We start from the raw sequence: 27,420 nt of genomic DNA, 5'->3' as shown, positions 1-27,420 counted from the left end.
GAGCCCCAGCCCACCCTTCTCAGGCTTCCCAAGTATTTCATCCCTTGATTTTCCTGGCCCGCCGCTCAGTGCCCCAAGTCTAGGGCAACAGAGGTTAGGGGATAAGGGGAATTAGACACCGGCCTTGGCGGCAGCATTCAATGAAAAGCCAACTCAATAGTCAAAATAAAGACTTTCATACAATCTTTTTAATTTTTTTTTTTTGAGACGGAGTTTCACTCTTGTTTCCCAGGCTGAGTGCAATGGCGCGATCTCGGCTTACCGCAACCTCCGCCTCCTGGATTCAAGCGATTCTCCTGCCTCAGCGTCCCGAGTAGCTGGGACTACGGGCACGCGCCACCACGCTCGGCTAATTTTATATTTTTAGTAGAGACGGGGTTTCTCCATATTGGTCAGGCTGGTCTCGAATTCCCGACCTCAGGTAATCTGCCTGCCTCGGCGCCCCAAAGTGCTGGGATTTGAGGTGTAAGCCAAAAAAACCCTTAAATTTTTAAAATAAAATGTAAACACAAAAGTTCATGAGGAACTTTTTAAAATAAAATGTAAACATAAAACTTCATAAGGAGCTATACTGGCATCTACAGCAAAAGGAAAAATCAGTAATCCTAAGCCGTCATTGTTTAAAATTTTTATACACTGTGTATAAAAATTTTATACACATCTTTTTAAAAAAATTATAAAAATATTTTGGCATTCACTTTTAAATATGCATTTAGATGTTTGAGTTTAATATTTATCATGACTACTGAGTGCGTCCCATAAATTTTATGCCATAGGTGAATACCTCAGTTATTGTACTGTCTTACCATGGTACAGCTCTGCCTTGCTGTCATCTTCGCTGTGGTGGTGGCAGAAGTCTAGGGAGATGCAAGTAACCCCCTCCTTCGCAGGGTCTGTTAGGGGTTAGCAGGGAATTTCCAGAGGCTCAAGCACAGGGGCTTACAAGCCCCTCAGGCTTGTCCCAGGACAATGTCTCAGGGGAGTGCAGAGAAAAGAGATTTACACCAACTTTGTCCATACTGACCCCTGCATTACTAAAAAGTGTATTAATCTTCTTTCTGCTGTCATGATTATAATAGTAATTTCATTATTTTAACAATAAGAAACCTCAATAATACCTAATATTTAATATGCTACTTATTAATAATGCTTATTATTGGAGGCTTGGGATAGTTAGCTCGCTGTGCCTCTGGTCTCAACAGAACTGATGGAACCAAGACCAGCTTTCTCAGTGCTACTTTACTGAGGACCTAGATGATGTGAACCAAAGCTTTATAAGGAAGACAGTTTGAGATGATTTGCAGACTTGTCCTGTTTTGACAGGATTTGCTGGAGTAAACTCCCATTATTGAGGTTTCTTATTTTGTTATTGTTAAGATAATGAAATTTCTATTATAAAAATGACTTAACAGAAAGAAGGTTAATAAACTTTCTAGTAATGCAGGAGTCAGAAATAAGATTTCTATTTAATCAGGGCTAAATTCTTCATTTACCATGGAAGCAAATAAATATCTGGCTTTCTTATTTCATATCTCTTTTAGTTGATGAGTATTTGGTTTTGCTTTTTTTCTCCTTGTTAACTTACACACACACACACACACACACACACACAATTTATAAATTTAGAAAGGTGGAGACTTACTTGTAAGGGGTTACAGCCTGCAAGGAATAATACAGCATGCTGGGAAGCATGCTATATTATTCCATTTTCATCATGCCTATAAAGACATACCTGAGACTGGGCAATTTACAAAAGAAAGAGGTTTATTATATTTACAGTTTACATGCCTGGGGAGGCCTCACAATCATAGTGGAAGGCAAGGAGGAACAAGTCACATGTTATGTGGATGGCAACAGGCAAAGAGAGAGCTTGTGCAGGGAAAATCCCATTTTTAAAACCACCAGATCTCGTGAGACCCACTCCCTATCATGAGAACAGCACAGGAAAGACCCACCCCCTTAATTCAATCATTTCCCGCCGGGTCCTTCCCGCAACACATGGGAATTATGGGAGCTATAAGATGAGATTTGGGTGAGGACATGGAGCCAAACCATATAACATGCCTTGGCCAAGATCAGAGACAGGCACTTTGAAGGAGGAGGGTTGGGGTAGGAACTTTATGCTGAACAGGTTGGCTAAATATACATATCCAACAGGTGACAGACGAAGCTATGAATATTTATGAAAGTGGTCCTGACGCATACGTATTTAAGAAACATGCATGTTACATACAACTCATCTTCAACTCATCTTCAAATGTTTTACAATTCAGCTTGATACATCAAAAGGTCTTTTCAGGACACAAAGGCGTGCAAATGTGCACCCTCTGTAAGTCAGCCAGAACCATTCTAGTCTTGGTAGTCTTATCAGGAGACTTCAGTAACAATTGTGTTACTGCAATTAGTCTCTTGTCCAATCAAGTTGTAGTTATGGAACAAGGGGTCAGTAAGTCAGTATCTGTGTACTGGATGAGTTGTAATTGTTTTAATATTGCCTATCTTCGACCGGGCATGGGGCTCATGCCTTGTAATCCCAGCACTTTGGGAGGCTGAGGCAGGTGGATCACTCAGGTCAGGAGTTTGAGACCAGTCTAGCTAATGTGGCAAAACCCCATCTCTGTTAAAAATACAACAACAAAAAAAATTAGCTGGGTGTGGTGGCACACACCTGTAATCCCAGCTACTCAGGAGGCTGAGGCAGGAGAATCTCTTGAACCCGGGAAGCGAGGTTGCAGTGAGCCGAGATTGCACCACTGCACTCCAGCCTGGGCAACAGAGAGGGACTCCATTTCAAAGCAAAACAAATTATGTGTGTGTGTGTGTGTGTGTGTGTGTGCGCGCGCGTGTGTGTGTGTGTATAGCCTACTGCCTTTTTTTTTTTTTTAAGACGGAGTCTTGCTCTGTTGCCCAGACTGTAGTGCAGTGGCTTGATCTCAGCTCACTGCGATCTCTACCTCTTGGATTCAAGCGATTCTCTTGCCTCAGCTCCAGAATAGCTGGAATTACAGGTGCGCGCCACCGCACCCGGCTAATTTTTGAATTTTTAGTAGAGACGGGGTTTCACCACATTGGCCAGGCTTGTCTCAAACTCCTGACGTTAAGCAATCTACCCTCCTCGGCCTCCCAAAGTGCTGGGATTACAGGTGTGAGCCACTGCGCCCAGCCATGTTGCCTGTCTTCTTTAAGCAGGGCTAGGGGAAAGAAAAACAAAAATATTGTTTATCTTCAAGAAAGTGCTTGTTTAACTGCTAGAGAAAATGAAAAACTGTGGCAGTTGGAACACAGTTCTTTTCTTTAAGTGTAAGGGTGGGTGACTTAAGTCTGGCCTGGCATGGCCTTTGATCCTGTTTATAATTTGTTATTGTATTGTCACAAAGAGTCTGCTCTGTCAGTCTTGCGATCTCTGTTTTAACATTAAGTCTGCTCCGTTGTGTCTAAACTCCATAAAGGAGAGGACATAATGAGGCATGCCTGACTTTCCAACCCATCATGACTGGAAACTAAGTCTTTAAGGTTTTTCTGGGGTCCCCTTGGCCCAGAGGGGTTCATGCAGCAGTGGAGGCGGGGTGTAGGATTTTATTTTTAGTTAACATTCACTAAAACAAAGGGCCAAACAGAGTCTCAATCTGTTGCCTAGGTTGGACTGCAGTTGGTGCAATCTTGGATCAATGCAGCCTCTGCCTCCAGGGTTCCAGTGATTCTCCTGCCTCAGCTGCCCAGGTAGCTGGGATTACAGGCATCCACCACCATACCTAGCTGATTTTTGTATTTTTACTAGAGACAGGATTTCACCATGTTGACCAGGCTGGCCTCAAACTCCTGACCTCAGGTAATTCACCCTCTCGGGCCTCCCAAAGTGCTGGGATTACAGGCATGAGCCACCATGCCAGGGCTATATCTCTGTGTTTTCTAAACCAAATAAATGTTATGTAATAATAATGCTAAAAACACACATAATGGCCCAGAAACATTTCTATAAGCCTGGCGGCTCTGGGCATAAATTTCTAGGGGTGGGGAACTGAAGAAACAAAATTGTGTTACTGAAATCAATTTTTCCCAACCACCAGCATCAGCATCTTCTCTCTCTCTCTCTCTCTCTCTCTCTCAATAAGTGTTCACTTATTATGTGGCTACTCTGTGCCAAGCACTGTTTCTAAATACATAATGTACGATTTCTCATTTCATTGGTACTGATTTTGACACTACTCATCCACTGTTTTTTATTGTGATGTGACCATTTCCTACAAAACGCCTTAGGTAGCTTCTAGTCAAAATACCACAAAGCACCTCTTAAGCAGTCCTGCCTCTTGACCTGTCTTCCAGGCTTTGCTCTCACTCATCTGTCTCTAGGGGCAGAAGACCCATCTTCCTAAATGCTTATTCTCTTGGAGCATGTAATTTCTTTCCTAGGAATCATCTTTTTTTTTTTTTTTTTTTTGAGATGGAGTCTCGCTCTGTCGCCAGCCATCTGGGGTACAGGTGGGAGGAAGACTAGGATAAGAGGCTCCAGATCCGGACAGAATTAAAAGAAAAAATAAATAAAATAAGCCTCCGTCTCCTTTTATCTCTTAGCAATAGGCAACAATTTAAGAAATAAAGGAGCCCCGTTACCGTTTGCCCTGTCCATTCTTTCCCGGGCACGGTGACCTAGACAGCAGCAAAAAGCGAGTTAATGGGGAGGGGTTAGGTAGGAATCAAAAGTCAAGGAATGTGGTTATAGTTGATTACGGGAACTGAGAAAGTGGACCGAACAATATTGACTCCCAGCCCGCCACCTCGATGCACATCTTGGGGAATCTGTTGCTAGAAGGGACCTATCTCTCCCACCCTTAGGCGTCGGGGTGGGCGAAGGGGGAGGAGACGGCTGGCGGGCGGGGCGGGGTGGGGTTGCTCCGCCCCCGGAGGCTGGGCGGTGACCAGCAGGCGGCTCCGCAGCGCAGCGGGCGCGCTCACAGAGGGCGCAGCCGAGGGTCGGTGGATCGCTGTGCGGAGTCTGAGGTTGGGAGGCAGGTGGCGAGATGAGCCGGGTACCAGCGTTCCTGAGCGCGGCCGAGGTGGAGCAACACCTCCGCAGCTCCAGCCTCCTCATCCCGCCTCTAGAGACGGCCCTGGCCAACTTCTCCAGCGGCCCCGAAGGAGGGGTCATGCAGCCCGTGCGCACCGTGGTGCCGGTGACCAAGCACAGGGGGTGAGTAAGGGGGATCGGGGCCCGGGGCAGGAGCAACTGGAAAGCGGGAAGAGGAGGAGCAGAAAAAGGAGCGGTGGGAGGAGGGAAGAGACGGCTTGCCGAATCGTTGCTAACAACTGCCACTGTTAATAGGCGCTACCTGGTGTGCCAAGCGGGCGCTTTACAGGCGTTACCTTGTTTATTTCGGCACACTCTCCACGTAGGGAGGTATTGATGCCACCATTTTATTGATGGAAAACTGAGGCTCGGAGAGGTTAAGTAACTTATCTAAGCTTACACAGCTACTAAGTGGCAGAGCTGGGGGGATGGTCTTCTGATCCAGAGCTGGACTTCGGAACACACTATGCATGGTGTCTAAGGGAAGGGCAGAGGGATGCGGGGGCTGGGAGAGGGCCAGTGGGGCGGTGACGAAGGAAAGAGAAAGGAAGGTATATGGGGACTTTAAGAGAGACCCCAGCATTTATGAGAAGGGGCTGAAGCTGCTCCCTCTCTCCTTGTAGGTACCTGGGGGTCATGCCCGCCTACAGTGCTGCAGAGGATGCCCTGACCACCAAGTTGGTCACCTTCTACGAGGACCGCGACATCACCTCCATCATCCCCTCCCACCAGGCTACTGTGCTACTCTTTGAGCCCAGCAATGGCACCCTGCTGGCGGTGAGCAACTTCCTATCCCTGGGTGGAGTGGGGCCCTTGGGCCCAGCATTAAGCTCAGAAGTGAGTTCTCCAAGAGCAGGGGAGTCTTGATTGTGACTACCCTGCCCCTCTGCAAGTGACTGGATACCAGCGACACCGAAGGTTATCTGTGTCCATGTATCTATTTCTAGGACTGCCTGAGGATGCATAACACAGCATCAGCGCCCACTGCTGCCTCAAGCATGTGACAGTGTGGAAATAATAATCTTGTCATTCTTGTGTATGTCCTTGTCCTATACTCAGTTACCCCAAATACACAGCTTGAACTAACCTGTTAGCCAAGGGAACATTTACTTAATCCTTGTCGACATGGAAAAGACGGGGTGTTCTATAATCCCTAGGCACCTTTTTGGAGGGGTATACAGCGTGACCTGTTTTAATATCTAATCACAGTATCAAAAGGTAGCAGTAGCTGGTGTTAATGGCATACTTTTTAATGTGTCAGGCACTGTTCTAAACATTTCACATTTATTAATGCTCTTAATACTTAAAACCATTCTATGAGATGGGTAATATTGTTACTCCCACTTTACAGATGAGGAAACCGAGTCAGAGCAACTATGTTCAACTTACCCAGGTTTATGTAACTAACAGTTAGCATGGCAGGACTTCAGAGCTGTTCAGACTAAGTCCCCAGTCCATAGGTCCAGACTCTCCTAAGACTACTGCCATTTTAACTGCCACATACTGGGCACTTAAGTGCCAAGAAGGAGGCACTGATCACATTCAATTCTGATACATTCCTCTGTGGGAGTTTTTATTACCTCCCCTTCTCCCCCATTTCTATTTAGGTCCTTGAGGCTCAGGTTGGTAGAGTCACTTTGCTTGAGGTCACACATCCAGTTGGCGAAAGACTCAAGAATCACTCTTAGGTCTCTCTGATGGTTAACTCTTGTGGTCTGCACACTCCAAGCTGGGTGTTACAATGTCCTTACTTTTCCTCTGAATTTCTGGATCTTCAAATAATCTGGCTGTTCAACACTCCTTTGAGAATATCTATCTCTCCCTAACTTACACTCATCCAATGAAGATGGCATTCACACTATCTGCCAGCAGTGGTCTCCAGTGGGGTAGGACCTAAGGCTTTGAAACTAGGTGACAGCTGAATCTGTTCAGTAACATGATGATTCTGTTCCTCATCTGTAAAATGAGGTTGATGATGCCTATTTTTTTTTATGGTAAGCTGAGATGAATAACTTATAAACAGAGAAGAATGCAGATGGTGGTTGTTACTAGCGAGGCATAATCTTCAACTTTGCTATGTATCAGAATCACCTGGGCTGTCTGCATCTCACTCCTAGAAAAGATAGACTGGATTAATCTAAGGGTGGTATCTGAACATCTATATCTTCATGAAGCTTTCCACATGTGCAGCAGGAACAGAGAGTCACTAAGGTAGAGTTTCATGGCCCTTGTCAAATGACAACCTTCTCTCTCAAGTTCCTTCTTAATCTGGTGTTTTGAGAATCCCAGGGCAAGAAAAGAAAATGGACAGTTCTTGAGCACTCACCATGTGCTAGATGTTTCCAGATATGCCAGTGCATTTAATCCTCATAATAACCCTCTGAATGGCTGGCATTATCTTTGTTTTTACAGGTGAGGAAGGCAGTGCTTAGAGATTACAGTGTTTATTCAAAGTTGCATATCTCTTAAGTGGAGGAATTGGATCCAGGTCTGACACCAAGCCCAGGCTGTTGTAGGATGCTGTAAAACTTCCTAGGCTGATATTTCAGAACTGTTTCTTCTAGTTTAAGTAGTGGACAGGGGTTTCCCTTGCTCACCATCTCTCCTTTCCTCCAAGGTCATGGATGGAAGTGTCATAACTGCAAAGAGAACAGCAGCAGTATCTGCCATTGCCACCAAGGTAAGATGAATGGCTGGCTGTACCACTAAGGTGAACTGTTGGGTGGGGTCTGGTGCTTCAATCTTGAGAGACTAAAGGAGAAGTGAGGAACTTAATTTTGGTCTCTGTTGGACATAGCTGGAATTCCAGATGCCAGATATGAGATATCAGGTGAGCACGGTAATTCACGAAATTATTAGCTACCATTTAATGTGCATGACCAGATTCCAGGTACCTTACATGCATAATCCTCAATCTTCCCATCAGCCTTAAAGAATAGAAATTATTGTCTTCACTTGCCAGGTCTAGGAATGTATCTCAGAGAGGTTGTATGAGTGGCCCAGGATTGCACAGCTAATAAGTGCTAGAGTAAGAATTTAATACCTGACCTCCCCAGCTTCCAGGACTGGCTTCTTGTCCCTGGACCACATTGCCCCTGGTAAGACAGTATGATTGCCCCATAGACCAAAGCTAGTACTACACAAGAGGGAGAGGGAGCTGAACAGATCCAAGCCAGATCCATGGATTCATTCAACAAGTATTGACTGAGCTCCTATCACGTCAGGCACTGTCCTAAATGTTAGGCAAATGGCAATGAACAAAACAGAGGGGCACGCACAGGGGAGGTGGATAACAAAAAGTGAAACACTGGCCAGGTGTGGTGGCTCATGCCTGTAATTCCAACACTTTGGGAGGCTGAGGTGGGCGGATCACTTGAGGTCAGGAGTTGGGAGACCAGACTGGTCAACATGGTGAAACCCCATCTCTTGTAAAAACAGAAAAATTAGCTGGGAATGGTGGTGCACACCTGTAATCCTAGCTACTTGGGAGGCTGAGGTAGAAGAATCATTTGAACCTGGGAGGCGGAGGTTGCAGTGAGCTGAGATCAAGCTACTGTACTTCCCTGGACAACAGAGTGCGACTCTGTCTCAAAACAAAACAAAACAAAAACAAAAAAACCCAAAACCTTTGAGTTTAATAATGTGTTAAATTGTAATAACTAATGTCATTAAATAATTAGTACCTATTAATAAATGATTGACAGTGTGCCTAGAATTTGCTAAAAAATAAAACCAACCACCCAAAAGCCACATAACATGTTGGAAAGATGAAGATAAAGCAGAAGTGAGAGTATTGAAGAAGGTGTAACATTTTACATTATCCAAGAAAGACCTCCCTGAGAAGGTAACATTTGAGTCAAAACTGAAAGCAGTGAGTTAGTGAACCATGCAAAAATGTGGAGGGGCGCTCCGGGCAGAGGAAACAGTTAGCAGTGGGGCAATGATGTTTCCAAGCAATGTCAAGTCATCCTATAAGAAAAACAGTATTTTTAGAAGTTAGAATTAAAAGGAAGAGGCTTAGAAAACAGGGTGTCAGTAGGAATGATTGGAGTCTTTGGGAAGTACAAGGTCTTGGGACACTGGTTTTCCTAAGTAATTGCAAAAGGAAGGTGGTCACCCAGGGAAAGTTGCAGTAGCAAAGACCAGGTGTTCAGGCTATATGTTAAGGTTTTCTAGATACCTGCTGGGAAGGAAAGAATGGGAGGATTAATTTGGTAATTGTATGTGAAGGCAGTAGACCAACAGCACCCACCTCAGTGAACCAGTTTTTGGTTATATCCAGACCCGACTCAACAGAAGTAATCAAGGACTCCTCACTATGTTTGCTGGTAATTTGGGAACAAAATGAATCTCATATTACTGCCTGTCATTTGTAAAGAGCTTTAGTTGTTTTCAAAATCATTTCCAACCTTTTGTCTGGACTATAAGTTTCTGTGAGGAAGGCAGAAAAAGTATGAATGGCCTCATTTTACGCAGAAAAGAATAGAAAGTTGGGTTTCCTGAAGTCATACAACCAGGTGCCTATGGGTTCTTTTGAGGCTGTGTGGTCTTGCCCCAGTTAAGAAATTTCCCATACAAGCATGCTATGCAGCAGCATTAGCTAGGGAAGTTTTCAAAAACCCAAATTCCCAGACCTACTGAATCAAAATCACAGAAAGTAAGGATTAATTAGGTCTAGAAACCACACTTTTGTAGACCCAGCCTTCAATAACACTGCTTTGTTTCGTTAATAAAAATCTATGCTCCGAGAAGAATCAAGAAGTCTTGACACTTCAAAGTTTAGACACTTCAAAGTTTAGGCTGAAACTTCACAGCTTTATTTCTAGGGGCTCAGACGAACTGCTTCAATAAGGAACAAAGGGTCTATTTTACTTGTTGCCTTGAGAGTAGAATATTTTCTTGTCCACCACTTCTCTTTTATTGAGGGCTTTTGTGGGGAGAATAAGTATAGGGAGCTCTAAGGTCTGATGAACACAATAAATCTTTTGTGCTTGGGTTTCACATAAACCTCATTGAAGGCTTTTGATATGTTTTCTCAAGGTGACAGTATATATCAGGGTTTAGCACTGGCATGCATTTATTCAACAAATATTTCAGTGTCCACCAAGTTCAAGGTTCTTTGCTCAGCATGGGACGAGCAAAACCAGATACAGTACCTGCCATCATGTAGTACAGGGTCCAGTGGGGGGAAGACAAAGTACAGTCCAAAGATCACACCAATAGGCCGGGTGCAGTGGTTCACACCTATAATCCCAGCACTTTGGGAGGTTGAGGCAGGCAGATCACCTGAGGTCAGGAGTTCAAGACCAGCCTGGCCAACATGGCAAAACCCCGTCTCTACTAAAAATTTTTTTTAAAAGGCCAGGTGTGGTGGCTCATACCTGTAATCCCAGCACTTTGGGAGGCTAAGGCAGGCAGATCACCTGAAGTTGGGAGTTTGAGACCAGCTTGACCAACATGGAGAAACCCCATCTCTACTAAAAATACAAAATTAGCCAGGCGGGGTGGCACATGCCTGTAATCCCAGCTACTCGGGAGGCTGAGGCAGGAGAATCAATTGCACCCGGGAGGCAGAGGTTGCAGTGAGCTGAGATCATGCACTCCAGCCTGAGCAACAAGAGCAAAACTCCATCTCAAACAAACAACAACAATAAAAAATTAGCTGGGCGTGGTGGTGGGTGCCTGTAATCCCAGCCACTCGGGAGGCTGAGGCAGAGAATTGCTTGAACCTGGGAGGCAGAGGTTGCAATGAACCAAGATGATGCCACTGCACTCTAGCCTGAACAGCAGAGTGAGACTCAGTCTCAAAAAAAAAAAAAAAAAAAAAAAAGATTACACCAATAGATATGAAAGTAAAATGCTGACAAGTGCTGTGAGAGTGTAAAGCAGTAGGTCTTGACCTAGTCTGTGGGTTTGCCTCTGTAAGGGATATTTGAGCCAAGATTGAAGGATAATAAGAATTACTTGTGAGGGGCAGAGGAGACAAAGCAGCCTAGCATCCTATGGAGAGGAATTAATTAATGTGAAAGCCTTGTGGTTGAAGGAAGTACAGGGGTTTGGGAAGCTACAAGGAAGCTAGTATGGCTGGAAGACAGGAAGTACAGGGGAACATGGCATGATGGCATGAGAGAGAGCTACAGCACTGAGATCACCAGACCATGCAAGGCCTTGGCAAATGCAAATGAAACAGACTTTCAGACTCTTTAAATGAAAAACCTAGCAGCCTAGCAGATTCATATACATGTACTTAATCACCTGCATGCTTATGAGAAAAGACTGAAGTGCCACTAATCCTACTTAATAAATCCTATAAATACATCATTTTAAAAAATCGGCTGGGTGCGGTGACTCATGCCTGTAATCCCAGCACTTTGGGAGGCTGAGGCAGGCAGATCACTTGAGGTCAGGAGTTTGAGACCAGCCTGGCCAACATGGCAAAACCCCATCTCTACCAAAAAAAAGAAAGAAAAAATTATCCAGGCATGGTGGTGGGTGCCTGTAACCCCAGCTACTTGGGAGGCCAAGGCATAAGAATCGCTTGAATCCAGGAGGCAGAGGTTTCAGTGAGCTGAGATCACACCACTGCATTCCAGCCTGGATAGCAAAGCGAGAGTCTGTCTCAAAAATAAAAATAAATAAAATTTTAAAAATATATGAATTATCACACTATTACCAGGGCAACAAATTATCAAGACAACAAATCAGAATTACAGATTTAGTTTAGGGAGTTGAAGGTTACTTTTATAGGATACTGTAACAATTTCTGAAGCTCAGGTATACTTTCAAGAAGAGATTCATATTAACTGAGAACAGAAGAAAATGGTAACAAGGAAAAAATCATCTACTTATCCTTATCAGACAGAAACAATAGTCTTATGGATATTATCATTTTGAAACCTTTTCAAAAAAGAGACATTGAACTATATTTTATGGCACAGAATGGTATCTCTCCTTTGGTAGCTTCAAGAGATATAATTAATTCCTAATATTTCAGAGATGCTGTTTTGCTAGTAATTAATAGTTAAGAAGACTTTTCACTTTTTAAATATTATACTCCAGAATTTCAGTGAGTAGTGCTGTATGAAAGAACAGACCTGGGTAACTAAAAGTGTACTAAATTAAATAGAGAAAAGGCACAATAGGGTTTTATTTAATACATATGGTGTTGAGAGCCAAGTGATGTCTTTCCTGTATGCCAGTGATTCTCCACTTAGCATGATTTTGCCACCTGCTCCAGAGACAGTTCGTAGTGTGCAGACATTTTTAGTTGCCACAACCTGAAGGGATGGAAAATGCTGCTAACATCTAATAGACAGAAACTAGAGATACTGTTGCACATCCTGTAATACACAGGATGGCACCCCTCCCCAACAAAGAATTGTCCGGCCCAAATGTTAGTAAGTACTGAGGTTGAGAAATTCAGTGCTGCTTCTTGTAGGCCGTAGTAGACATGTACCAGTTCTAGGCAGATAAGACTACCTCTGTCCTCACGGGGCTTAAAAAACAGTAGAAGAAAATCTACAAACAAATAAGTGCTGTGGCCTGGTGCATTCTATCAAGGAGGTCGGACAGGCTTCATTGGAGAGGTGGCAATGGACATGAGTCGATCACAGAATCCTGCTCTCAAACACAGACACCCTCAGGAGATTCCATAGATGCTAATTCTATATTCATCTTTAGCGGAAGACAGGCTATGAAAGGATCAACAGAGTGAACTCAGAGAATATTGCTAGAACCCTGGGAAGGAAAGGCTCACAGTTTCCAGGGAGCTCTTAGAAATAGCTCAGAGCTCTGAGAAGTGGGTATGGCTGAGCATGTACCTGAGATATGATGGCGCAGAAGAAAGGACATGAGCTTTGGAGTATGGAAGATGTGACTTTAGAGCCCCACTGTGCCCTTTAATAACTGTGAGACCTGGTCAGGAGTGGTGGCTCACACGTGTAATTCCAGCACTTTGGGAGGCTGAGGTTGACAGATCACCTGAGGTCAGGAGTTTGAGACCAGCCTGGCCAACATGGTGAAAGCCTGCCTCTACCAAAGCCACAAAAATTAGTTGGGCATGGTGGTGCACACCTGTAATCCTAGCTACTCGGAGGCGGAGGCAGTGAGAACTACTGGAACCCGGGAGGCAGAGGTTGCAGCGAGCTGAGATCGTGCCACTGCGCTCCAGCCTAGGCGACAGAGGCTCTGTCTCAAAAAATAAATAAAATTTTAAAAAATGAAAAATAATTTTAAAAAGTTGTAAGACCCGAACCAAATTCACTTCTCTGGACCTCAGTCTCTTCATCTGTAAGAAGAAGATAATAGGAATCCCCAACTCATAGGGCCAATGTCTAGACTAAATGAGATCATGGGGTCAACACATTGGCGTATATTAGCTTCTTAGTGAACCCTTCTTCCTTCTCTTCCCACTCAACACCGGGGAAACCAAGACCCAAAATGAAATTCTCTGCATTGCCTGCAATCTCTTGAGGGAGGCAGAAGAGAGGGCAGAAGTCGTCTAATACTAAAACCATATTTTGTACCCACCTGCTAGTGTCTCCCTTGACCTTTGCCACTTCCTTTCCCTCAAATAGTTTCTGAAACCACCCAGCAGTGAAGTGCTGTGCATCCTTGGGGCTGGGGTCCAAGCCTACAGCCATTATGAGATCTTCATAGAGCAGTTCTCCTTTAAGGAGGTAAGTCCAGAGGCGGGGCTGGGAGAGGAGGGGAGGGAGTGGTCCTTGACCTGTCTGTACTCCTTCACGGCACCACAGGTTATTCTGAAATAATTAAGCTGTGAGTCCCATCTGGACCATTCTTGTACCTTCATGACTTCCCATGAGCCCTGATGGAGGGGATGGAGGAGAAGAGTCGGAAGAAGATCTGATTATCTGTTTCCAATCCTCAGTTCACAGGACATTTGCCTGAGGATACAGCAAGCTTACTCAGTTAAAGGATTCTATTACAACTCTTGTATACATTCAGTTGTCCTTTTAGGCCCTGTCTATTATGTTATTCTTAGGAGAATGCAGAGTTTTTAAGTATTCAAGGTTATGGATCAAGAAACTGGATCGGATGAGACCCGGAGACCAGGAGGCCACAGCCTCTCTCTTTTGCAGTCTCCATACTGGTCCACCTTCCCCCAGCTGTGGCTCATGCTTCCTCCTGGGAATGTTCGATGCGATTTTTATTTTATGTGTGTATATAAAAGGGATGGAACATATTCATAGTATGATTTAATGACGAAAATAAAACCACTGCCTTGGGAAATATAAACTATTAAGATAGTGCAAAAATAATGGCTATTTTGGCTATGACTTTTTTTTTTTTTTTTTTTTTTTTTTTGAGATGGAGTCTTGCTCTGTTGCCCAGGCTGGAATGAGTGGCACAATCTGGGCTCACTGCAACCTCTGCCTCCTGGGTTCAAGGGATTCTCGGGCCCCAGCTTCCCCAGTAGCTGGGATTATAGTTGCCTGCCACCACGCCTGGCTAATTTTTGTATTTTTGGTTTCACCATGTTGACCAGGCTGGTCTCGGACTCCTGACCTCAGGTGATCCACCTGGCTTGTTCTCCCAAAGTTCTGGGATTACAGGACATGAGCCACTGTGCCCGGCTGCCATTACTTTTAATATAAGGAAGAAAACAAAAGAAAAATGCTCTTTTATCTGTTTTCAAAGGCAGTTAATGTTTTCCGATCTTCCCTCTTCAGTTTTTTCAGCATAGTGTCAGTCACGTTAGACATGCACCATTTTATAGCCTGTCTTACTGAACATTCTAATACCACTTTTCAGGTGATCTAATTTTTGCATAAAATTTGCATAGTTTTCTACTGAGAAGGGTATAAAGGTTAACCATGTGCTTCTGGCTGGGCAAAATGTCTTGTTTTTCACCTTGCTTGGTGAACTTACTTAGACATAACGTTCGTTTATGTATTCTATTTCCTTATGAGAGATTCTATAGGTCTTACTTTTAGTTGACACGTGACAAACCCTTGACCCAGACATTGAAACCTGTCAAGCAAGTCGGCAAGATCCCAGCTCCCAGCCTTTGCTGACACCAGCACCTTCCAGGACTCCAGCTGTAGCTGCCACTCTTGTCCTTTTTATTGGCTGTGCCATTTACCTTCTAACTCTTCTGATCTTGAATTTCCTACATATTCTTCACTGATCAAGTTATTCCATGCAAAATATTGCCATAAATAACCCTTTGTATGAATCTCCTACCCATTACAACTCCTTTGCAGGGTCCCGGACATAAAGTGTGGGCTCCACACAGACTTTGCCAGGTTATCATTTCCATTTTCTAGACATGGAAACTAAGACTGAATGACATGAAGTAATTTCAGTATGGAGCAGAGTAGAGACTGGTTCCAAGCCTTCTACCTGGCTCCAGAACTTGCTCTGCTAATGATTATGCAATTTTTTTTTTTTTTTGAGACGGAGTCTTGCTCTGTCACCAGGCTGGAGTGCAGTGGCATGATCTCAGCTCACAGCAACCTCTGCCTCCCAGGTTCAAGCGATCCTACTGCCTCAGCCTCCTGAGTAGCTGGGACTCTAGGCGCGCACCACCAAGCCCAGCTAATTTTTGTATTTTTAATAGAGATGGGGTTTCATCCTGTTGACCAGGCTGGTCTCGAACTCCTGGCCTCAAGTAATCCACCTGCCTTGGCCTCTCCAAGTGCTGGGATTATAGGCGTGAGCCACTGCACCCAGCCTCATTATGCTATTAATATATAATAGCTATTAAGTTGTTGAGGCTATGCATCCTGACCTAGAAGTGAAATACTTTCACCCTCTTTTAAAGGGGAAAGTGCAAAAGAAAGTTCATTTTCAAATACCTGGCTAGGTATTTGTCCAAATTAATGCTGTACCCTTGATCAAATGTCCATTCTCCATAGGGAATGGTTTTGGAGTGATTTAGATAACCACCAGCCCCTATCCCAGAGTAGTTCAACTTTCCCTTGGCATCCCTGGGCTCAATATAACATAAGTAGCCAAAAAATGGCACCAATGTTCCTCTTGTTACCCCCAATGAAGGTGAGAATATGGAACCGCACCAAAGAAAATGCAGAGAAGTTTGCAGACACCGTGCAAGGAGAGGTACGGGTCTGTTCCTCGGTCCAGGAAGCTGTGACAGGTGCAGATGTGATCATCACAGTCACCTTGGCAACAGAGCCCATTTTGTTTGGTGAATGGGTGAAGCCAGGAGCTCACATCAATGGTAAGTAGAGTGGCTCCATAGGCATGATGGGTGGTAGCCAGGCTCCTCTCTAGACTGGACCAGTCGGCTACATCTGCAGAGCCAGTTTACTCATGCAGATGCCCAAGCTTTTTAAAGGTCTTAGAAACGTGTGAGACTGAAAAAACAATATTTGGCCAAGTGCAGTGGCTCATGCCTGTAATCCTAACACTTTGGAAGACTGATACAGGTGGATTGCTTGAGGTCAGCAGTTTGAGACCAGCTTGGTCAACATGGCAAAACCCCATCTCTACTAAAAATACAAAAGTTAGCCAGGCATAGTGGCTTGCACCTGTAGTCCCAGCTACTCATGAGGGTGAGGCATGAGAATGGCTTGAAACCAGGCGGCAGCGGTTGCAGTGAGTCAAGATTGAGCCACTGCACTTTAGTCTGGGCAACAGAGTGAGACTGTCTCAAAGAAAAAAAAAAAAAAAAAACACAACATTTGCTCCCAAAAATGTAAAAGGGAAATTGCAAACCTGAAACTAACGAATATTTAATGTTCTATAAAATGTAATTTTTTTTTCTTTTTTTGAGACAGGGTCTCACTCTCTGTCACCCAGGCTGGAGTGCAGTGGCGAGATCTCAGCTCACTGTAACCTCTGCCTTCTGGGTTCTAGCAATTCTCCCACCTCATCCTCCCAAGTTGCTGGGACTACAGGAATGTGCCATCATGTCCAGCTATTTCTTTTTTTTTTTTTTTTTTTTTTTTTTTTTTTTTTTTTTTTTTGGTAGAGACGAGGTTTCACCACCATGTTGGCCAGGATGATCTCGAACTCCTGACCTCAAGCAATCTACCCACTTCAGCCTCCCAAAGTGCTGTGATTGATTACAGGTGTGAGCCACTGTGCCTGGCCATAACATGTAAAATTACGTAAAATGGTAATTCACAGCTCAATTCTTAGATGTGATGAAGTTAAAATCACAAAGGACAAATGAGTCATTCGTTCTTAATACTAAGAATTATAAAATTTTAAATTTCTTTTGTACTATAATTTATTATGTGACATGTATATTCTTTTAAATATGTGTGATAGGATGAGGGGCAGGAGAAGGGACTCTAGACATGAGGGTGCCTGGGGCCTCTGCAGACCTTCAAATGGCCCTGGGTGTTATAGCAAGAGCTGGTCTATATCTAATACTATCACAAGTGTTTATTCTATATATACATTATTCTCTATATAATATCATTTAATACTTATAACCAACTTATGAGATAGGAACTACTATCATAAACTCCATTTTACAGGGGGATAAACCAAGGCATGGAGAAATGACATAACTTTCCCAAAGTCAGAGGTTCTTTTTTCTTTTTTGAGATGGAGTCTTACTCTGTTACCCAGGCTGGAGTGCAGTGGCACAATCTCGGCTTACTGCAACCTCCACCTGCCGGGTCAAGTGATTCTGCCTCAGCCTCCTGAGTAGTTGAGATTACAGACACTTGCCACCATGCCCAGCTGATTTTTTTTTGTATTTTTAGTAGCAGTGGGTTTCACCATGTTGGCCAGGTTGGTCTCAAACCACTGACCTCAAATGACCCACCTGCCTTGGCCTCCCAAAATGCTGGGATTACAGGGCTGAGCCACTGTGCTCAGCCCAAAATCAGGGGTTCTTGATGGCAGAGCTGGGATTTGAACTGAGGCACTCTATCCTCAGAGCCCAAGCTTTTAAATGATACTCAGTATTGCCTTCCAACAGGAAGACTGGATCCTGGTGAGCAGAGCGGGCACATTCTAGAGGGTTTAAAGATGGTCTCAGTGCCCCATGTTTTAGTGACAAGCACATGATGTGAGCTGAGAAGCTAAGAGCTTTGCACACATGGGCAGATGAGCAGGCAAACGCCAAGTAAAATAATCGTGCATTCAACCATCCATGCTTACTGAATCTCTACCATGTGCCAGGCACTATTCTAGATGCTACGGATGCCACAAGTACCAGACAGTCAAGGTCACTGCTTTCCTGGTGGTTAATTTCAGTGAGGAGAGATAGATAACAAACACACACATAGAGGAACTACAGTAGATCTAGCTGAAGATGAGACTGGAAAGAACAAGGCTCTGAGTGACAGAGGCTGGTGGTGGAAGTGGAAGGGAGAAGCAGAGGGAGGTGTTTTCAGTAGGGTTATCTGAGAAGCTCTCTTAGGAGGTGTGGTTTTTGTTTGTTTGTTGTTTGTTTGTTGAGATGCAGTCTAGCTAGCTCTGTCGCCCAGGCTGGAGTGCAATGGTGTGATCTCGGCTCACTGCAACCTCTTCCTCCTCCCAGGTTGAAGCCATTCTCCTGAGTAGCTGTGATTACAGGCGCCCACCACCATGCCCAGCTAATTTTTGTATTTAGTAGAGACAGGGTTTCACTGTGTTGGCCAGGATGGTCTCGACCTCCTGACCTTGTGATCCACCTGCTTTGGCCTCCCAAAGTTCTGGGATTACAAGCGTGAGCCACTGTGCCTGGCTGGGATGTGGTTTTTGAGCTGTGACCTGAATGAGGAGGAAGAGCCAGCCATGCCAAGAGCTGAAGGAAAGGCATCCCAGGTAGAGGGAACAGCAGATGCAAGGGCCTTGAGTGTGGAAGTGAACATGGCATGTTTGAGGAGTGGGTCAAAGTAATTTGAAAGTCTCAGCCTGTATGGGACTAGTGGTCAGATTGGGTCCACGGAATGGGTAAGGGGTGAGTCAGGGCTGAGTCTGAGGACAATAAGACCATTTCTGGAAAGATGTGGGAAATCGAAAGGAACCAGTTCCTGGTGAAATGGGTTTCCAAGGCTGCATCTTCAGGAAGATGGACTTGATTTTTCTTTTTCCATCTTAAAACAACACATTATTATCATCTCACAGTTCCTGTGGTTCAGGAGACTAGGTATGGGTAGCTGGATCCTCTGCGCAAAGTCTCACAAAAAAGAAATTGGGCGATATCCAGGCTGCAATCTCATCTCATGCCCGGAGGTCCTCTTCCAGTCTCCATGGTGTGGCAGGATTCCTTTCCTTACATTGGAGGATGGAGGGGGGAGCCCCTTTCCTTGGGGCCATCCTCAGCTCCCAGAGACGACCCAAATCCCCCATCATATGACCTTTCCATCCTCACATCCAGACATGGAGAATCTCCCTTATGCTGAATCCTCTCTCCCTTGGAATCACTCTCCAGGAAGGGCTGACTTGATTTTGAGTCAAGGCATCTCTTCTGTTTTCCTGGCCCAGGGACAAAATTGGTTTATGTGTTCACAGAGGCATCACATACATTTAAGAAAAATGTGTCACAAGCGCAGACAACAGGGAAACACCAACAACAGATTTTACTTAGTTTATAGCTCGGCAGAGGGACAGGCCCAGTTCCAACCTCCCCCACGCTTCCCTCCTCCTGCCACCACACCCTGTCAGCCTGCCTTGGACCCTCACTCATTTAGCCCCATCATAGCCAAGCCAGAGTCTGATCCGAGTCAGGCCTCTCTCTTTACTGCCTGGCCCACCTCCATCCGCCTGAGTGACCTCACACAACCCTATGTGGATGTGCCCTGCTCGTAAGCAGTGGTTGTGCAGGGGAAATAGAAATAGTCCAGAGAGAAGGGGAGGCCTGAGAAGTAGGGGTTTTGTTCCCACCAGCTTATGATTTATTTACGAGCTTCCTTAGCTAGTGCTTTTGTTCTGTAGAACTCTCCGCACAAACAACCTTCAAGATGGACATTTTTATACCACGCTTTTTGGAAATTAGCATGAGGGAGAACAGCATGGGAGGGAATAAGTGGAGAAGACTGGGCAGCAGTGCGAGAAGGCATATAAATGCTGTCTTATATTTGTATAAGGCTTTATAGCGCTTTTCAAAGACTAGCCGGCCAGGGGCTGGATCCAGCCAGCAGATGTGCTTTGTTTGGACCATAGCATGATCTAAAACTCAAGGAGTGACATATGCAAATAGATTTCCTGTTTCTCTTTTAAGAAAACAACTGGGGCATATCTGGTAACAGTGGATCTATATTCACACGTGGTAATGATTAGCTAGAGCTGAACAATGTCCCTTTCGAAAGGGCCCGCTGACTTCTGCACCCCTCAGTCTCCACCACATCTAATTCAGTCCCTCTGACCAGCTTTGCTCATTTGCATTACCTCCCTGGCCCTGCAGGCTTTTGGTGGCAGCCTCTGTATTCTCCTGTGTCCCAGTGCCAGGGTGCGCAACACCTTGGATTCATCATTCTGGTCCTGGACTCCGCAGGCGATGTGATAGCTCAGGGCCAGGATGGAGCCAGTTTTCTTTGTGCTGAGACTTCTCCTTGACACTGGGCTTTCTTTTTGTCATGAGTTAACAGAGAACGGGGGTGAGGGTGGGAAAAGCGGTATCATGGCACGTGCCTGTGGTCCCAGCACTTTGGGAGACTGAGGCAAGAGGGTCACTTGAGCTCAGGAGTTTGAGGCTGTGGTTTTTTTTCTTTTTTCTTTTTTTTTTTTTTGAGATAGAGTCTCGCTCTGTTGCCCAGTCTGGAGTGCAGTGGCACAATCCTGGCTCACTGCAACCTCCGCCTCCCAGGTTCAAGAGATTCTCTTGCCTCCCGGTAACTGGGATTACAGGTGTGTGCCACCCCGCCTGGCAAATTTTTGGATTTTAGTAGTGATGGGGTTTCACCATGTTGGCCAGGCTGGTCTCAAACTCCTGACTTCAAGTGATCCTCCCGCCTCGGCCTCCCAGTGTTGGGATGACAGGCGTGAGCCACTGCACCCAGCCTGTGGTGAGTTCTGAATGCACCACTAAACTCCATCCTGGGCAACAGAGTGAGACCCTCTCTCCAAAAAGTAAAAAATAGATATTAAAAGAACTGGTTGGGGGTGAGGAACGGGAATGACGGAAGAGCAAAAGGAGAATGGGATGTGAATAAGCTCCAAGTGATGTCTCTGTGTCGGGATTTGTGTGAGGAAGTTGTTAATCCTGTTAAGCGGAGGAGGCATGAAAGCCCAGGTGCTCTCAGACCCAGATTCACCCATCGGATCCCTAACCTTGGCAAACACCTTCGCTTCTTTGAGCCTCCATTTGTGCATCTGTTAAGTGAGAACCAGACTTTGAAATGTACTTGTGAGAACCATAAATAGTATGTGTAAAACATCCCACAGATAGTAGACATCCTGTAAATGAATGCTATGTCGTCTCAAAATCTTTTAGCAGTGAGGTGGGATATGGAATAGAAAGGCAGAAAATGGTAGGTAGTATTTTATTTTTATTTTTATTTTTCAGATGGAGTCTCACTCTGTTGGCCAGAGGCTGGAGTACAGCCATGTGATCTTGGCTCACTGCAACCTCTGCCTCCCGGGTTCAAGCGATTCTCGTACCTCAGCCTCTGGAGTAGCTGAGACTACAGGCGAGAGCCACCACGCCTGGGTGATTTTTGGTATTTTTGGTAGAGATGGGGTGTTACCATGTTGGCCAGGCTAGTCTCAAACTCCTGGCTTCAAGTGACCTGCCTGCCTCAGCCTCCCAAAGTGCTGGTATTACAGGCATGAGCCACCACACCTGGCCTATTTCTTAATAAGTATTTCATCTTACTGATTGGAAGAGGCATGGCCTGGGGAATGAGGGAGTGTTTTGAATCTGAGTGTGCTCACGGGTCCTTCAATCACCTCTCTCTCATGCTTTGGCCTTCTTCGTAGCCTTTGGGACTATTTCTGGGCTTAGGGTCTGTTTTTCTGTCTCTTAGCTGTTGGAGCCAGCAGACCCGACTGGAGAGAACTGGATGATGAGCTCATGAAGGAAGCTGTGCTGTATGTGGATTCCCAGGAAGCGGCCCTGAAGGAGTCCGGAGATGTCCTGTTGTCAGGGGTGAGGCTCTTTCTGACCCCGGTCAGGGCTGCCACCTGGCTGGCCTCACCTGGGTCCCAGAGTTTCATTAACTTCCCTTCCAATTTGGCCTGCTCGAGACCTCAGCCACCCCTCCTCCTTGTAGGGGAAAGAGCTCCTAAACATTTTGCTTTAATTTCATTCCAGAAAAATATGGGCATTATGGTGGTGACATGTGTTTTCCTGTCTCTTTTGCCTGAACAGAGCTCAATGAATTTTGATTTTTTTCTCCTTTGCCTGGATGGAGAAGCTTAATGAATTTTTCTTTTTTTTTGCTGGGCTGTCCTATAAAGCAGTGGGATTGGAAGCTTCTTGCAGCCTGGAAACCTTCCCAATGTGGCCAACACGATAAGACTGTGTTGCCCACCTTCTGGCTTCATTTTAGTGTCATAATCAGAGCATAAAACCAAGAAGGGAGCTGCTGGCATGCATGTTCAGATAAGAGCATGTCTATTTCCTCACTGACACAATGATCTTGGCAGGACAGCTCTCTGAGCACCAACGTGAATCTCTGTGTTTATGGTATCACAAAGCAAATGCCACTCCAAAAGGGTTTCGGGGCCAGCCTCCTCCCTAGTATCATCCAGTGTACAAAGGATCTTTTTTTTTTTTTTTTAAATCAAATATGTCTCTTACCTAGCTCAAGGGTCTTCAAAACCAACCTGGGCTGGCTTCAAAAGCCAACCCTGAACAGACTTTAGCTTCATACCTGGGTCAGCTTATGTTTGTTTCCTAGGCTGAGATCTTTGCTGAGCTGGGAGAAGTGATTAAGGGAGTGAAGCCAGCCCACTGTGAGAAGACCACGGTGTTCAAGTCTTTGGGTAAGATCCATTGGTCCCTGGGCACAAATCCAACCAGAGCACAAGGCAGGCTCACCCATTGGTGGAAAGAGCAGTGAGTCACCAGACTCTGTAGCTGAATCACTGTGCTCCATCATTCAAGTCAATTATTTACATGGCTTAGTCTAGTGATGAAGCTCATGAACTCTGGAACTGGGCAGTCCTGGGTCAGAGTCCCTTCCCCGCCACTCAGAGGCATGTGTCCTTAGGCAAGTGATCTGACCTCTCTAGGCCACAGTTTCCTCACCATCTGTTACCAGTGAGGATTAGGTGTGATGTGCATATAAAATGAATCAGCTAGGTGCAGATCTTGATGAAACTCAGAAGTGGTGGGGGCAGGGGACAAAGATGTTAAAAGACAGGAACCTTAAGGGAAATGGCAGAGACCCAACCTGAAAGACAGTCAGACAGAAAGCACCGAGCCCTGTTCATTCCTTCCTTCCCTACTCTCCCACTTGCTGCTTTCAAAAGGGCTTCCATGGGGAACCCCCTGCCAACTGAGTTGTATAGGGTACCTTATAGAAGCCTAACAAAGGGTGGGCTCCCAGTGGCCAGTCTGCCCCTTGCCCTTGTTTTTCTTCCCCTCTATGAAATTGAAGGAAACAGAAGTACATGGGAACAGACGAGGCGTGGTGGCTCATGCCTGTAATCCCAGCACTTTGGGAGGCCAAAGCAGGCAGATCACCTGAGGTCAGCAGTTTGAGACCAGCCTGGTCAGCATGGTAAAACTCTGCCTCTACTAAAAATACAAAAATTAGCTGAGTGTGCTGGTGCAATTCTGCAATCCTAGCTACTTGGGAGGTTGAGGCAAGTGAATCGCTTGAACCTAGAAGGTGGAGGTTGTAGTGAGCCGACATCATGCCACTGCACTACAGTCTGGGCAACAGAGCAAGACTCTGTCTCAAAAAACAAAAAATAGGCACATTGGAACAGAACTGATACACGTAAAACAAAACATTGAAATACTCTGAAATGTTGGTAAGCAATTGCTACCCTGAGCCTCTCAAGAGAGCCCTCTGTCCCCCTCTCAGGATATTCCATACTTCATGATCAAGCAGCAAAACAATTAATACCTGGCAGAGCATCAAGAGTGCCCTGGCTACCCAGAGCCCATGCCATTAGTTAAGTATCCATGCCTTGCAGGTTGGTAAATATCTTTAAAATCTCTCATGCACTGCAAGCAATATCTTCATTATCCCAGTGCATGATGTCTCTCATGCACTGGCAATAAAACTTTATCTGGAACCTCATTCAAAGACATCACACGGATCCAGTTGTGTCCGAAAGCTTCAGAGGTCATGGCAGATCAGAGGTCAGGGAGCCCCCACTTGAGTTGAAATGCTGCAGAAACCTGTTGTGTCCTTTTCAGCAATTTTTGCTTTCTCACCTTTGGGGATTAGTTTATTGGCACATCATTTCACCTAACAGATGCATAGCAAGCACCTAATTACATATCTGTGCTGGGTGCAGAGGTTAAGGTATCTACCAAAACTACAAGACAAAGGGGAGATGTCAAAGGATGTAGCATTGGAACCGGACCCGTGGTCAGCAAACTGCAGTCTGTGGGCCAGACCTGCCCTGCTTCCTACTTCTGTGTAGCCTCTGAGCTAGAAATGGTTTTTAGATTTTCAAATGATTGGGGGGAGGAAATAATATTTTATGATGCATGAAAATGATACAGAATTTAAGCTTCAGTTCCATAAATAATTTCACTGGAGCACAACCAGGCTCATTTGTTTACCTGTTGGCTGTGTTTTCTACTCTAAGGGCAGAGTTGAGTAATTGTAATAGAGACCCTTTGACCCACAAAGCCTGAAAGAGTTACTGTCTGACCCTTTTTGGGAAGTTTGCTTGGGCTGGGCACGGTGGCTCATGCCTATAAGCCCAGCTCTTTGGGAGGCCAAGGTGGGCAGATCACCTGAGGTCAGGAGTTCAAAATTAGCCTGGCCAACATGGTGAAAGCCTGCCTCTATTAAAAATACAAAAAAAAAAAAAAAATTAGCCAGGTATGGTGGCAGGCGCCTGAAATTTCAGCTACTTGGGAGACTGAGGCAGGAGAATCATTGAACCTGGGAGGCGTTGCAGTGAGCCAAGATCATGCCACTACACTCCAGCCTGGGCAACAGAACGAGACTCTTATCTCAAAAAAAAAAAAAAAAAAAAATTTGCTCAGCCCTGAGCAAAGGACACACAATTTGTTGGTGGGTGTTTCTTAGTATCATATTCTCTGTCCCTTTGCAGACCATCCAAGCCTGAGCTCACCTCTGGCTCTCAGTCCCTGTTATTCCAGTAGGCACTGGCAACATGAACACGTATCAGGAAACTGCCAGTCACAGGGCCTGATTGTTTCAAGAAAAGCTGTTCTGACCAAAGGTGAACCAAGTTTCTGTCTGTTCTAGGAATGGCAGTGGAAGACACAGTCGCAGCCAAACTAATCTATGATTCCTGGTCATCTGGTAAATAAAACAAAGGAGCTTGGTGCTCGAGGGACGTTGCTGCTGGTTCTCATAATTTCTAGATTAAATGAGGGAGTCCAACCCCAGTGAACTCTTGTTTTGTGCTTATTGTATTTTACCTTAGGTGCTGAGATCCTCATTTAGGTTTGTAGTTGGAAAGCAAAACTAGGTAACCATTTCTTCTGTTAAACGAAGTTATAACAGTGTTCGTTTCCCTTTACGTTTCCCTGAAATAAAGCACTTTCCAATTCTACAGTGTTTGCTTCGGTAGCTTCTATTCCTATCACAAGGAAACAGAGGGATCAGATGCTTCCATTCATTCCCTGGGAGAGCTCCACTGGCTATAATGAAATTTATTTTTGATTTTTTTATAGATACAACTCACATACTCTAAGATACACTATTTTAAAGTATACAATTCAATGATTTTTGTTTTGTTTTATTGACATGGAGTTTCACTCTCGTTGCCCCGGCTTGAGGGCAATGACGCCACCTTGGCTCACTGCAACCTACACTCCCAGGTTGAAGTGATTCTCCTGCCTCACCCTACTGAGTAGCTGAGATTACAGGCATGCACCACCACGCCTGACTGATTTTTAGTGGAGACAGAGTTTCACCATGTTGGCCAGGCTAGTCTCGAACTCCTGACCTCAGGTGATCCATCTACCTCGGCCTCCGAAAGTGCTGGGATTACAGGCATGAGCCACCATGCCTGGCCTACAATTCAGTGTTTTTTAGTATACTTGGAATTGTGCAACCATCACTACTCTAGTTCCAGAATATTCTTAGTCCCCAAAAGAAACCTGGTACCTGTGAGCAGTCACTACCCATATGCCCCTCTTCCCAGCCCTCTGGGAACCACAAATCTGTTTTCTGTCTCTATGGATTTGCCTCTTTTGGATTTTTTTTTTTTTTTTTGAGACAGGGTCTCAGTCTCTGTCTCCAGGCTGGAGTGCAGTGGCACCATCAAGCTTGCTGAAGCCTTGTCTTTCTGAGCTCAAGTGGCTCTTCTATATAGCTGACATGACAGGTGCATACCGCCATGCTTGGCTAACTTTTTGATTTTTTTTATAGATGAGGTGTCACCACGTGGCCCAAGCTGGTCTCAAACTTGTGGGCTCAAGCAGTCCTCCTGCTTTGGCCTCCCAAAGTGCTGGGATTACAGGCATGAGCCACTCACCTAGCCTGGTCATTATAAGTGAAATTCTACAATATGCAGTCTTTTGCGTCTGACTTCTTAACATTTAAAGGAAAAATGGAGTTTCTGTATAGATCAGGGCTCCTTTGGCCACAAATGGTAGGGACTACAACTCAAACTACCTTAAGCTGAATGAATGGAGAATGGAATATATTGGCTCTTGTAATTAGGAACATACAGGTAACTGGTTTTGGCTACAGCTGTATTCAGGGGCTCCAACTCTCACCAGGGCCTGGCCTTTTTCTCCCGTCCCTCTCAGTTCTGTCTTCCTTAGTGGGTCCCACCCTTTCCCTTATCATTACTCCAAGGCTGGTTTTCAGATAAGTCAGCAGCAAAGCATGCTTGGCTCTGTTTTCCCGCCCATACTCCTCCTGGAAAGGACTCTTCATGCTCCAGGTGGCTTAGCCAAAAGTTTATCATATTTGCCAGACTGTCTGTACAGGGGCCTTTGTGCTGAAATAAAACACCCACATGACCCGATTCTGCATATGTCAAATGACTATGGAGTCTTTCTGGGGAAGCCTAATGGTCATCACCCTAAAGGATGTATAGAGAAGAGCATGGAATGATGAGAATATTCATATATTTTTTTTCTTTCATTCTTTTCACAAGAGCCCCTATCATAACCCTGTGCTAGGATACTTAGATACAACAGAAAAGTAGTCCTCAGCCCCAGAGAATGCACTCCCAAAGAGAAGACAGATATTTTAAAAAATTACAGTTCAGTAATTTGGTGTTACGGGAACATGGTTCAGGGTCCCTGCAGGAAATGCAGATATTCCTTGACTTATGATGCAGTCCTGTCTCAGTAAATTCACCAAAAGTTGGAA

At 45.0% G+C, this 27,420-nt stretch overlaps 1 protein-coding gene across 3 annotated transcripts; it reads left to right on the top strand.

The window, feature by feature from the left end:
• On the top strand, positions 1-25,645 carry CRYM (crystallin mu). Of its 3 annotated transcripts, none has more exons than XM_032242896.1 (9): positions 1-93; positions 4,936-5,188; positions 5,689-5,842; positions 7,683-7,745; positions 13,642-13,743; positions 16,085-16,268; positions 21,958-22,079; positions 22,834-22,918; positions 25,336-25,645. In XM_032242896.1, exons 2-9 carry the CDS (start codon positions 5,019-5,021, stop codon positions 25,398-25,400), a joined length of 945 nt encoding a protein of 314 aa, XP_032098787.1. In that variant the 5' UTR covers positions 1-93; positions 4,936-5,018; the 3' UTR covers positions 25,401-25,645. The 3 variants fall into 3 exon arrangements, with proteins under 3 accessions (XP_032098787.1, XP_032098788.1, XP_032098786.1); XM_032242897.1 differs by having other exon boundaries at positions 6-93; positions 5,101-5,188; XM_032242895.1 differs by lacking the exon at positions 1-93 and having other exon boundaries at positions 4,749-5,188.
• The last annotated feature ends 1,775 nt before the right edge of the window (positions 25,646-27,420 follow it).

Source organism: Sapajus apella, unplaced genomic scaffold, assembly GCF_009761245.1.
Source record: "Sapajus apella isolate SASKATOON/1434 unplaced genomic scaffold, GSC_monkey_1.0 scaffold51, whole genome shotgun sequence".
Taxonomy (NCBI): Eukaryota; Metazoa; Chordata; class Mammalia; order Primates; family Cebidae; genus Sapajus; species Sapajus apella.
Note: the sequence above shows the minus strand (reverse complement) of the source record. Positions and strands in the feature narration are given on the sequence as shown.

Bases quoted from the DNA above. Each gene is read 5' to 3' on its own strand.
- CRYM (XM_032242896.1), top strand. From the start codon at position 5,019: ATGAGCCGGGTACCAGCGTTCCTGAGCGCGGCCGAGGTGGAGCAACAC. The intron at 5,843-7,682 runs GTGAGCAACTTC...CTTTCCTCCAAG, and splicing joins GCAATGGCACCCTGCTGGCG to GTCATGGATGGAAGTGTCAT. The intron at 7,746-13,641 runs GTAAGATGAATG...TCCCTCAAATAG, and splicing joins TATCTGCCATTGCCACCAAG to TTTCTGAAACCACCCAGCAG.